At 29.0% G+C, this 13,823-nt stretch overlaps 1 protein-coding gene across 1 annotated transcript in view; it reads right to left on the reverse strand.

Moving 5' to 3' along the window:
• Positions 1-13,823, reverse strand: part of LOC107443837 (uncharacterized) — a 126,529-nt gene that overhangs the window by 18,308 nt on the left and 94,398 nt on the right. The window contains exons 15-19 of the mRNA XM_071179091.1: positions 12,110-12,370; positions 10,762-10,934; positions 7,199-7,359; positions 3,517-3,671; positions 1,605-1,683 (exon numbers count right to left, since the gene is read on the reverse strand). Of these exons, the coding sequence (XP_071035192.1) occupies positions 1,605-1,683; positions 3,517-3,671; positions 7,199-7,359; positions 10,762-10,934; positions 12,110-12,370 (829 nt within the window). The remainder of the gene's footprint in view (positions 1-1,604; positions 1,684-3,516; positions 3,672-7,198; positions 7,360-10,761; positions 10,935-12,109; positions 12,371-13,823) is intronic.

Consider the following 13,823-nt stretch of genomic DNA (forward strand, 5'->3'; position numbering starts at 1 on the left):
TGATATGTAGAAAAGACACATTCCCTTAAAACATCCTTCGGGAGCACTCATCAATAGTAATCCAATTTCATCAATACGTTCAATAGAGCTGTGATGGCTCAGGGGATAGAGCGTTCACCTTCCAATGAGGTGAACCGGGTTCGAATCCCGGTGATGGCTGATAGATACGGATCCCGCATCCGGCTTGAAAAGACCACAGTGCTGGCGTAAAACATCCTCAGTGGTAGACGGATCATCGGTTGGAGTCTCCTTGTCGTTAGGCTAACCGCGGGANCTGGGGGTACTGATCCAGGAGTTTCCTTGTCTTCCGGATTGGCTCAAAATTACAAGGCTACGGAGTTGAGCATTAGTAGTCGTAAATCCAAAATTAGGTCGGCTGTTCAATAACAGTTGTAATACGTTCAATTGAGCAGTGATGCTCAGGGGATAGAGCGTTCTCCTTCCAATGAGGTGAACCGGGTTCGAATCCCGGCGATGGCTGATAGATACGGATCCCGCATCCGGCTTGAAAAGACCACAGTGCTGGCGTTAAACATCCTCAGTGGTAGACGGATCATCTGTTGGAGTCTCCTTGCCGTGAGACTAACCGTGGGGGGGTTTCGTGGTTTTCCTCTCCATGTAAAGCAAATGCGAGTTAGTTCCAAGCAAAAGTCCGACACGAAAGCAAATTTCTCCCAATATTTGATCCAGGATTTCTCTTGTCTTCTGGATTAGGTTAAAAATTACAAGGCCATGGAGTTAAAAATTAGTAGTTGTAAACACAATATTTGGTCGGCTGTTCAATGACTGTTATAAAATTATAAAATACGTTCAATAGCATGTTTCTGTCAATGGTCGCCAAAGTAGTCGTAATGTGTTCTTGCAGTATTTTTATATCGAGAGTACATGAACTGGAAAGACGAAATCTATGCATCCCAAACTATGCAGGGAAAAGTTAATGTACGCCACAGGCCCACATTACTTCAGGAACACATAGCGTAATAGATATGTAATAAAATATATAATAAGATATATCACAAAATAATGCCGGCTCTACTCAGTTAACAAAAAACTTAATTTGCTTCAAAAATATACAGATTGAAAATAACAGTCGACATGTTTCAAGGGCTCTAAAATAAACAACCATTTTCAAGACTTCCCGACATGAATAAGATAAACATAAGTGATTTGAAATAAGCGTCAACTTGCCAATGAAAAATGGAAAGTATAGATGAGAAACAAAACTATAAAAACATTTGTTGTTTCTCATCTTTATTGTAAATTTCTGTTAAAACTTTGTATACATTTGACTTAGCATTTATTAAACTTTGCGTAATTCAAATCACTTCTGTTTCTTTGCATTCGGGTCTGGCAGGTCTTGAAAATAGGTGCCTATTTTTCAGCGCTTGAAACATGTAGACTGTTATTTCCAACCTGTATATTTTATAAACAAATGGAGTTTTTTTTTTAGTAAAGTAATATTTTGCCGCTTCAGTTTCTTTGGATTTGTTTATTTGGAGCTTTATTGTTATATTTTTTATATTCTATAAGCTATCTAAGTAAAATTTTTATAGAGTTACTTACTATTTGGCTTTAATTGAGCAAAAATCATAAATTTAGCTTACCCAGTACTGTCTATGAGGAACAGGGACTCCCCATTTTTGCTCCTGGCATACAGGTTGCGTGCAAAAATGGCTAAATTGCCTAAAAGGAAAATAAAAGTTCCTAAGACATCTTCGTATTTTTAAAGTTAATATGATAAGTTTCATATTATATTCGGAAATATTTATATTTTCATTTTCAGTTTAATGACTCATAACATAGAAACAAAACAAGTATTTAAAATTGAAATCTTCAAAGGCAGGAAAAAAGAATCAAAAATTGAACCTTGATTTTTTTCTAATAAAAAAAATATTAGTTGGTTTATAGTTATGATGTTATGTTTAGAAAATTAATGACGTATTTAGAAAATTTAAAATATAATAAGTAAATGTTTTATATTGTATCATGAATATGTCATAAACTTTTGGCTCTTTTTTAGAAACTAATTTAAATGAAAAAAAATTGAAAGCATATTTCTCTTTGAGATATCATTGAACCAGATTAATATGTATCTTTACTAAGTAAATTTAATAAATACTGCAAATATTTTTTTCTTTTAACTTTGAAAAAAGATGTGGTTATTTTTAAATTCATGTAAATTTTTTAAGGAAAATCTTTACTACAAAAATGTGGCTATATTAAGAAAATAACACAAATTATTACAAAAAATATAACTATGTTTTAGATATTCAATCGCATAGTTGAAACGAAAGTGGAATCCTATAAAACAAGTTTGAAATTCCATAGATAAATTTACGGAACAAATTTATTGAAATCGAAACTAAGAACTGTGCTTAATCGATTCAAATTCATGAATTTTAATGAGAAATCGAAAAACTATGTTGAATAAATTAAAATTCATATTCACGAATTTTAATGAGAAGTCGAAAAACTATGTTGAGTCAATTAAAATTCATATTTATGAATTTTAATGAAAAGTCGAAAAACGATGTTGAGTCAATTAAAATTCATGAATCTTAATGAGAAGTCGAAAAACTATGTTGAGTCAATTAAAGTTCATGAATCTTAATGAGAAGTTGAAAAACTATGTTGAGTTAATTAAAATTCATCAATCTCAGTGCGAAATCGAAACTAAAACTAAGTTCAGTCTATTTAAATTTACAAATTTCAGTGGGTGATCTAAAACAATATTGAATTGATTCCAATTCATGAATTACAGTCTCATTAAATGAAAATTTTCTTTGTTGTATCTATAAAGGTGCATTGAACATTTTCTACTGAAGAAATTGAATAAATTAAAACATTGATAAGAGAATATTTAACAAAACTGGGTAAAGTACACAACGCTAAGAAACTAAAAATTTTGATGATATTGTGTTTGAACAATTAAATAATATCAATGCCCTATTATTTTACTTCTAAATCGTAACTAATTTTTAAAAAATTTGTATTTAAGCTTTACTTAAAATACTATCAATGTTACGGCACGAGTTTTGTAGAACTCTGTAATTTGTTTACCATTTATGATATATAACGATTCCGTTCACGATATAACATTACGATTCTGGTTACACTATAAACATACCTGAAAGTGACAGTTTAGGTATATTTAGGTATACTGAACCCTTGTTGATCAATAAAAGTCAAATCTATATTCAAATAATTAAAATAAATAAATTTTAAACAATATGTCTTTCACTGAAAACCCACATATTTGTAATTGAATAAATAAAGTAAATAAAAATTTCTTTATATTTTTAAAACATTATAGCATTATGTTAAGCTATAACTAACCAACTTCTAAATGCTTTAGTATGAAAACGTAAACATAATGCTCAACATGAATTACCCGAAATTTAATTTCTAAAATTATAAAATTAAATTACTAGCAGGTTCAATTCTCAAAATAAGTTCGTCGCCCAGTCCTTTGTATAAGTAATTACTATTGGTAAAATATGATATAAAATCAATTACTAGCTGGTTCTCTGAGTTCAATTCTCAACATAAGTTCGTCGCCCAATCCAACAACACCAGCATCCCGTCCAGTTCGGTCCAGTACTCGCATCACCAGATTTGGGGGAGGGGCTGTGTTGGTCACAATGGCCGTAACAGGCAGCTGAAACCTTGTCCTAGAGAACCGGAGATTTCAGAAAAAAGTACCTCTTTTAGTAAATATTTAAAAATTTAGAGCAAATACAGTTACAAATGCGCATTATTTTTTTATTAATTTTCACAAAAATGGTTAAAAGTGTAAATGTTACAGCCATAAATGAATGTTAATAATAGATATTATGTTAAAGTTAAAAAAAATTGCAAATGAAACAAATTTAGTCATCTGTTCTAACTTCAATTGTTTAAAAAAAATTATGTGTAGAAACATATTTAGTTGATTCTATTGTATTAATGTTATATTATATGCTGATTATATTATTTTAGTTAGTCTTATTACAACACATTCAATTGGTTCTAAGTTTAGTTGTTAAAAAAGTTGTAAAAGGAGTAATAGATTTAGTCATTTCTTATAACTTTAGTGGATTAAAAGAAATTTTAATATGAATAACATATTTAGTCATAATCTTTTTTTATCAAACTTTCTTAAAGTACGTAGTTTATGTTCCAGAAAAATATATTACTTTAAAAATATGACCAAAAACCAATTCTGTGATTAACTTGGTACTCTAAAAAGATGTTTTCTGAAAATTGAGCAAAAATGTATCAAAATAGCTCTGAAAAAAATTTAATCAAGTTTAAAAAAACATTTAAATTGAAACATTATCTATTTATTTATGAGCAAAATGCTTAATTTCAAAGATGATGCAGACAGAGAAATGTAGGCGAGAGATGTTCGTAGGCAGGATTCGAACTAAGAACCTCCAATATCATAGTAGGATGCTCTACCGACCATAGTTGTACACCCCAGTCCAAGAAGTGTTAGTAAGCCTCATATAGTGGCCACCGTATTTCATACTTTATTAAGAATACTTTTATTGATTATCAAAATTTTATTTTGGGAAGAAGATAGAAATGTTTTAAGCTATATCGTTCTACTTTTTCATCATGGTGGTTAGAAAAAAAAATTTCCAAAAAATGATAGAGTTTGGCATATAACTACTGTTTGGCAAAAAAAGTTTGCCCTCAAAAAATAAATTTCTTAGTTTCATTCTGGTTTTAGAAATTTTAAACCAGTAATAACCAGTAATAACCAATAATAACCAGTTTTTAGAATCGTATTTCAATATAACCACTTGAAATGTATTATGGCTTACGCCAACATTATTCACAACCTGCTTTTGACCACTCAAAATTGGTATGAATATCCAACACGTCTAAGCAAATTTATTGTAGTACGGTTAAAGAACGTAAATAATCAAACAAATGAGAAAAATGTAAATTTGCGTTATTTTCTCGAACAGAAAAAAATTGCTAACGTTTTTAATATAAATACTTATTTTGTCAAGAAAACTCTCCATACCAAAGGTGCAATAGACAAATATTTTTCCACGTTTTTCTGGAGTGTTCATTTACAAATGATCCACCTGATTTCAGAACTGCACTAGGAGTAACATTTTTGTTTGTTTCGCTAAGCAAAACTAAAAACGTTTTGTGATTCAGATTTGAAAATATAAATAAATGCTGTCACAAATAGGTTACTACGCCTAACGAATTAATCGTAAGGTCTTGTAGAATTTGCACAAGTTTAATCGAATGAGTAGTCAATAATTCATTTGAGTTTATTATTCCCGCAATTTGTTTCAATCAAAATGCTTGCTAGTAATCTTACTAAACTTTTTTGTAACATTAAATTTGATAGCGAAGTCGTTAAAAGTTTGGTTACTAAAACAAGAAAAATGCCTTTGTTTATGAAAAAAAAAATTCTTCATTTTACATTTTTGTTTTTGTTTTTAACAAATTTATGCATTTTTGAATCTTTCGCAATTTTTTAAAGGTATCCAAAGTTAAATCAGCTTATAATTGTATATAACATGTTGCATTAATTCGAGATATTTAAAAATTTAACATTTTCAAACAATCTTTAACATATTAAAATTAACTAAAGCAGAAACATTTATAAGATTTTTAAAGAATTTATCGCATTGAAAGTAAATAAAATTTGCATTCAACTAACTTATATACTCGATTAATAAATCACATTACTTTTTCCGACTTAAGCTTAAATCAGACAAATTGTATTTAACAGCTAACAAATCTAGTACTATTTCTTTTAAATTGAGCTAGTACTTCTACTATTTTAAGGATCTGAACTAGAAAATTAAAGTTACCGTGGTACTGGAAAATTTATATTGTTTTCCTTTAATTTTATGTGCTTGGTTTAAGTACTCTGAACTAAAAATAATAATTTTCTTTAAACATTGATTGACCAAAATAAGTCCTTATGTTATGTTAATAAATGACGTATACAAATTAATGAAAATTTAAAAATATTTTGAATTTTCATCAATTGCTGAAAATTAAAAATATTAAATTTTAAAATCGCCTTTCAAATATAATCTCCGGTTCTCTAGATTGTCTGGGTATCATATTAAGGAAGAGTTCAATTCTGAATAATAACAGATAAGAAATATTATTCCGAACTACAATTTTAGACTTTACAAAATTTTATTTTTTAGTTATTACAAAATTTTATTCCGTTTTGTGAAAGGGGTCGTATGTTGGCAAGATCATTTCATTATCTCCCGATTTATTATGTTGTTGACTAAATAATTTTCGAAAAAAATTTTATGCTAATTCTAGGCATTTAAATCTTCTCAAGTTCCCCTATACCCATAAATTTTAAAAAAATTTATCAACGAAAATAACTTAAATTGGGTGACTTTTTCATTATTTTTATATTTTAAAATCAATGCATTTTTTTTTAAAGTGAGTAGCGTAATTGAGTACGGTAAATTATCCTATTTAAGTATTCTTTTTAACATATACTTATTTTGCTCAACTATCCCAAAACATTATTGGTTGACTTTGTCATTATTTTTATTTATCGAAAAAAATAAATAAATTTTTTATGTTTTACAATACAAATAGCGCAACTATCATATCTTTCGTACTTTTTTTTAATCTTATGGTTTGACCTTATCCAATTTTAATATGCATATAATTCTTATCAACTTCCCCAAAACCTAATTATTTATATGCATCTACAAAAATATGATTTCTTGATTGACTCTTTCATTATTTTTTACATCTAAGAAAAGTTTATTTTCCATTTTTTTGCAATATCAGTAACGTATTTTGAATGCAGTAAAGTACCATAAGTTACGCATTACTTTCATCTTATGTTAATAATGCACATTTTATTTTCTCAACTTCAGTAAGACCTAAACATCGGCAGATTTTATCCATTATTTTTATAGATCCAAAATATAAAAAAAAAATTTTAATGTTTGGCAATATTTTATTTACATATTTTGAATAAAATAAAACATAATTTTAATGTATTCTTTTTATAGATTGCTAATATTATTTGGTTTTTCTCAATTTCGTCAAAGCCTAAATATTATTAAAATGTATCTACAAATATACCATACAATAGGTGACTTTTTCATTACTTTTCTATATCTAAGATAAAAATAAATGTCTCCTGGGTGCATCACATGTGTCATAAATGTAACTAGGAAAAGCAATTCAAAAACATTCTTACGTGACATCCAATCCGGGAGACGCTCCGGGAAAGAGAGCTCCGAGTGTCACAGTTCTATCCAGATTTTCGAAGGAGCAAACGACCTTGATGGTCTTGTCACTGTTTGTCACTATCACGGGGTGCTGCTGTATGACGACTTCATTCGCATAACGTCCAGAACTCTAAATAAGAAATATATAGAAAAAGATTCCTCCTAAATCAGAATATCGAAACATTTCATGCCAACATTACGGGCTGTTGGAATATATTTTGATAACGAATGATAGAATTAGAGTTGTACGTGCTGTATGATGTTTATAATGCATTCTTAGGTTATGGATTTTAGTGCAATTTGGGTGTAAAGGGAAACAAAAATAAGTTGTACTTAATTTGCTTAACCCATTATCCATTACAACTCCTATTTTTGAAATACATTCTTCTTTGCTGAAAGATAAACTCAGTTGCTGAATCCTCAGAGCTTATTTCGGTAATAGAAGAAGTTTGCATGCACCCAAATAAAATAATAATTTAAATGTCCTCTATCGGTACTGATATGAATGCAATTTTTTTAAGAAAATTGTTCAACATTTATTTTTTCATTTAAAATTGTTGTGAAATTTCTCGAGTTAAAAGAATTTTCAATCCGATTTTTCCGCTAAATAGTACTTATCGTAGTACTTAATAGTAGTAATAAGTATCTACCAATTATATTTAGTAGTTGAATTCTTTAACCAGCTGGGGTAAAACTTGTTCTGTAAAGAGGCGGTACTAATACTCACATTAAAAAAAATAGGCACTCAATATTTACTTAAATTTCTTCGTTCCTTAAAATATCAGAGAAAATTATCTGGTAAAATTACCGTACTGTATGGTAATGACATTTCTGGTGAAAAAATGGCCAACCATAATGTTTCTGGTTAATGAAACTAAAATATACGATGTTAAAATCATTCATTTGGTAATTTTTCCCACTCGTTTGGCAAGAGTTTACCGGAAATTCTAGTCTTAAAAATTATTGTTCTTATTACCATACATTTATTAAAAAATACGAAACTAAAACTAAATTTAACCAACTAAATGGTTCTGAAGCCATGTTCTAAAGTAGCATGATAGAAGCACTAAATTTTAAAACATATTTTTAATTATTTATAAAACTATATTTCATTGTTATTTTTTAAACTAAATTCATTTCCGAAGAGCTTTGGTAAAAATACCGAGCCTTTTGGTATTCTCATAGAGTCAGTAATTTTTACCATATTCCGGTAGTTTCAAATATACTTTTTCTCAGTGCAGTAATTGACTGCCAGAAACCTGTTAGAGAGATAGGAGCAGTAACCCTTGCAATTTAAAGTTAAATAAAATTTAAAAAATTTAGAGATATCCAAGAATGCATTGAAATAGAAGTTTTATCAAATATTTGAGGGTTCGCGAATCATCAAAAATCGCCTGATTCCTTGATGAAATTGTCATAAACTTCAAAATACACTCCAGGCATTATTAATTCCGATAAAATATTTTTTTTAAATCTGAATTTGCCGATCGTCAAAATAATTGCCCTTTAAAGAGAGAATACTGAAATAACTTTTGAGAAAACTATTATATAGGAGCAGTTTGAGAAATTGTTTTTAATTTTTAAATATATTAATACATGTCTTATTACTTTTGAGAAGATTTTACAATGAAATTTTTTTAGAGAAATAGCCTAAGAGATTAAATTTTTAAGAGCTAACTTTAAAGGATTTTTATTCTTAAGTATTTTTTAACGTAATATGACGAAATTATGGTAATAAATATAACAAAAGCGAATTAATTTTGATATATTTACTATATTTTAAGATTTAGGAATCCGCTTATAGTCTTAAATAATATTTCTAACATGAGCCGAACAAAGTTGAATTAAAAATTTTTTTAATTTATTAAATAATCTTTATTAAAACTGCACAAAGGCTTTAACTTTTCTCAAATTCTTTATTATAAAAATAAATGCTATCAGGAAAAAAAATAGAATTAAGATCATAGAATAATAAAAGGTATTAAACTTAAGTATATTTATCTTACTTTCATACTTAAAAAAAATCTCCTTTAATTTTAGTTATAATTCTACTATGGACTGATCAATTTAAATACAATTTATTTTTAAATTTAGTTCTTTATCGAAATTTGATTCAGGCTTTAGCTTTCCTAAAATGCTTTGAATATTCAAACAAATCTCTATGAAAAAGAAAAGTAAATTAGTTTTACAAATCAAAATTCCTGGAGACTATTTTCTCGATTTAAATTGTTTAAAAGGTTTTACATTGATTAAAAAAATAGTTTTAATTTCCTTAAACTGTGATTACTCAATAATTTTTAGTTCATTACTATGACTTTCGTGAGCCAATGAGAAGACATTTGTGAGAATTTTAAACAGCTTCTTTGTCAAAGAAAACAAATACTTTATCAAGCAGATTCTATTCTTAAATTTAAAAAAATTACCTTTACGTTAAAATTTCAAGATCAAATATTTGCTTAAATCACTTAAGTACATTTTTCCTTGCTTTGAAAATAATAAAAAAACATTTTAAGTTTAATATTTGTTTCAGTTAATGTTGAATTTTCGAATCGTTAATACAATGTTAGAAAATAATGTTTATTTAAGAGATAGGATATTTTTTAAATAGTTTAATTAAATTATTTTAAAGTATATAGTTATCTTAAAAAGAACCCATTCAGTAATATATACTGAAGGTTTCAGTTTTATTTTGAAGTCATTATAAAAAACTTTTTATTATTATCATGTTCAGCAATTTTATATGCGTAAATAATGAAGCAGAAACAAATTAAAAGTTCTATTTATGCATGTATTGAAAAGATATTGAACTTTGCATATATTGAATTAGTAACTAAGTTCCTGCTGTTTTCTTTAATTTTATATACACATCTTTTATTTTAATTTTAACTTTTTGCATGTTTTTTGATCATTCGAAAAGAATGTTTTGTTTGGCCGAAATCTGAATTTTTTTCCCTGATCGTTATGTTAGTTTTCAGATTATTATAATGGAATATCAAGTTGAGAAAAATTAGCATTTTAGAGAAAAAGGAACTTCCTTTTGACTTTTATCAAGACAAATTTTAAATTCAATAATTTTTTATCAAGATGAATTTCAGAAGAAAAGAAAAGCTGCTCGTGAAATTTGAGCTGTACATGCAGAGAGGCCATACCTAAAAGAAACACTCGTGATTGATATGCCAAGTTTAAAAATGAAAATTTTAACCTTTTTGACATCTTGTTCTGGCCGTTCAATTGAAATCTTTGAAGAGCAATTAAACTAACTTATGCAAATCCGCGTTAATTTCTTAGCATTTCATAGTAATTCTTGAAAATATCTGAGCTACTCTTTAGTTTTTTAGCGAACATAAAATGTTTTAGAAAACCAAGATATTATTCAAAATGTCTAAATGTTAAATGCTAACTTGTCAAGCCTTATTAACTCAAATAAACAAGAATAGAATACATCTGCTAAACCTGCCATTTTGTTGGTTAATTAATAGCTATACTAAAAACTAATTAATTGCATAATTATTATTTATATGGTATGAATTACCTCGACGGTGGTTCCACATCTTGATCCGAGAGAAATGGCAAATAAAAGAGTAGTCTGTCCTGTTCCAACCATATAGCACTGCGTCGGATTACCTTTTGCATAAACTCTACCATGAAATGGTGATCCAAAATTCACGGTTAGCAGCATGTCTTGCTGATTGCACTGCACACTCACTGTAAACGCAAAACAATTTTACTTAAAAATAACTGCTAACATATCCTGATCATAGCCATAACTAATGTTTTTCATCTCTTGTTAATCTAATAGAAGAACATATGCCACCCGTTTAGAGTAAGAAATTCAAGTACCCGCGTTGAAGCTGATTTTTCAATTACTTAGAATAATGTTGAATTTACAATTTAATGGATTTAAGGTGGATTTTTAATTACACTCACATGGGTTAAGGTTGAATTTTGATTTAACAGGGTTAATTCTGGATTTTAAATTGCTCAAGTTGATAATCAGTTAATTAAAAAGATCGAAAGCCTGAGGACTCCTTATTCTGATTATTGCTGGTTAAAATAAATGTTTGTATTATCTGTGAAAATATCTACGAAGTAGTATCAAAGTTAAGAAGAATAAATATACATTAATAATAGAATAATGTACTATTTAATACTGGAATAATATGAATTAATGCAAAAATAATATGAATTAATAAAGTATAATGTTGTACTCACTCTAATTTTTCATTGACTCAAAACATAATTTCATTTATTCAAATTCTTCTTATTTTGTGCTTTTAATCTCCTAAGAAAAGCAATCTTATCACATTTTTAATCTTCCAATTCAAAACGCGAAAGTAAATATCCACTTCAATTTATTTCTGAGTGATACTTATAGATGCTCGTTAAAACAATTAGAAATTCTGATTACATGTAAATTAATTTTATATTTTATAATCGGCGCTCAACAGCCAACCCGATTCTGAGTTTATAATTATCACAGTTCAACTCCTTAGTCTTATAATTTCGAATCGAACTCAGAAGACAAAGAAACTACTGAATCAAGCATTGAATGAAGCTAGCTTTTGTTGAAGAATTTTTGAGGGAACTAATCCACATTTACGTTACATTTAGAGAAAAAAAAAAACAAAATCTTCCCACCGTCAGTCCGACAGCAAATGGGACTCTAACCCATGATCCGTTAATCACTGAGAATATTTTACGTCACCAATCACGTTGATGAGAGCTGGGGGTAGAATTCGTATCAACCAGCTTTCACTGGGGTTCGAGTCTGGGTTACCTCTTCGGGATACGAACTCTCTATTCCATGGACCACAGCGGATCTGATTATTTGAATAACTTTTTCATGAATAAGACCTGAAGCTTATCTAAGTTTTTCTTACCTTGCTCACAGCTGCCTTTTTCGCTGTAGATTGAATTTGGTCTGGGAATCAAGGCCTCTGGGTTCATTTGCATGCTGACCATGTCATCACTACTCAAAGCGCAGTCTCGTACTACAGTCTCGAAGTTGAGAGAGCGACAGGCAAACTTGTCTTCGAGGTCACACTGGCGTTGACAATCAGCTAAACTGTATGCCCGGGTAAGACGATCAATGAACGGGAAGAAACGATCGGGTATAATCTTGTATTCGCATGTAGCGGGTTCTGAAAGAAGAATAAGTACTTATCAGACAAGCAAGAGGCTTAAGATAAACCTATCTTTAATAGTAAAATAAAACTATCGTAGGAAATAATACTCTTTTCGATGCAACAACATTAAAAAAGCTCAAAACTTGCAACTACCGTAACTCCTTTATTATACAGTGGGTGAAAGCATGTTCTTTATGCTGGGTGTGGAAAAAAAAGAAAATAATCAATGAATCAGTACTGATGAATAACACTACGCAGAAAACTGAATAGCAACTCATGCAAAACTGATACCATAGCAACTGAATAACTCATGCACAAAACTGAAGCACATATACCGACACAATTAATAAAGCTAAAAAATTTGAATTCTTCAATTATTTATTATTATTTGTCACCCTTTCCGGTGACTTTACGTTATAAAATTAAGCAAAGCGTGTTTTTGTCGTTCATCCAATCAGTACAGAGGTTAACTGTATCGAGCATCACTTGGCATAAAGTTATTGTTCGAAGCCAGCTCATAGAAGTCAAAATTTACTGCTCTCAAGTAATTTTCTTTCAATGGCTCGTAATAACGAGTCGTTGTACAATAACAGTATTAAAACTGCTCAGTGCTGGTGCAGTTTTGATAGTTACCAAATATATCGTAATAAATCATTGTACCCATATTAGTTTAGTTGGTACATATTACATTTTTGCGAAAACAACACTTAAGTTTTTTTGCAAAAAACATTTATCAGTGAAAGCAAACTAAAGCCGAAATTTTAAAGGGAAATTAAATTCTGTTTAGACCTTAATAAGCACTTTAAAGCATAACCTTTTATCTATATGACTTGTAATATACTGCTTCAAATATAAGTAGTCGTTTTAAAAAGTTCTTTTAATTTTAATTCATTAAAATATAAACTCGGTGTTTCAAAAATTTAAAAAAATATTTTTCGAAACTATGGATAATCCATAGTAGAATTCTTGATTAAAATTGCGCCTATTACCATAATCGCAGTAGTAGTACCATAACTAGTTAAGCGTCATCTGCGTCAATATTAATATGGCGATTTTCTGCCGTTCCCCTAAGGGAATAAATACATTTTCTTCTTTAACTTTGCTTTTTAGTACATAGCTTTTTTTATTTCAATTAATACATAATACCAAAATTAATTAAGGAATGGTGTCAATAAAAATATGATGATTTTGTACGGTTCCCCACAAACCACAATTTTCAGTGGCATAATTCCTTACTTAGAGTGCTACATGGATACCACAAATTGTAGTACTATTTCAATTCGATAACCCATAATCATTTCCTCAACAGGAGAAATGAATATACATTAGACATCAAGGCGTTTGGTAGTCCAGGTCAAGGATCTTTATGGAACCCGTATTAATATTCATCCTTAGCAATCGTTTTTGAGACAGTGCTGGACATGAACAGCCTTTATTTTAACAGTAAATGTATTCAATACCCTCGCTT

This window comes from Parasteatoda tepidariorum, chromosome 3, assembly GCF_043381705.1.
Source record: "Parasteatoda tepidariorum isolate YZ-2023 chromosome 3, CAS_Ptep_4.0, whole genome shotgun sequence".
Taxonomy (NCBI): Eukaryota; Metazoa; Arthropoda; class Arachnida; order Araneae; family Theridiidae; genus Parasteatoda; species Parasteatoda tepidariorum.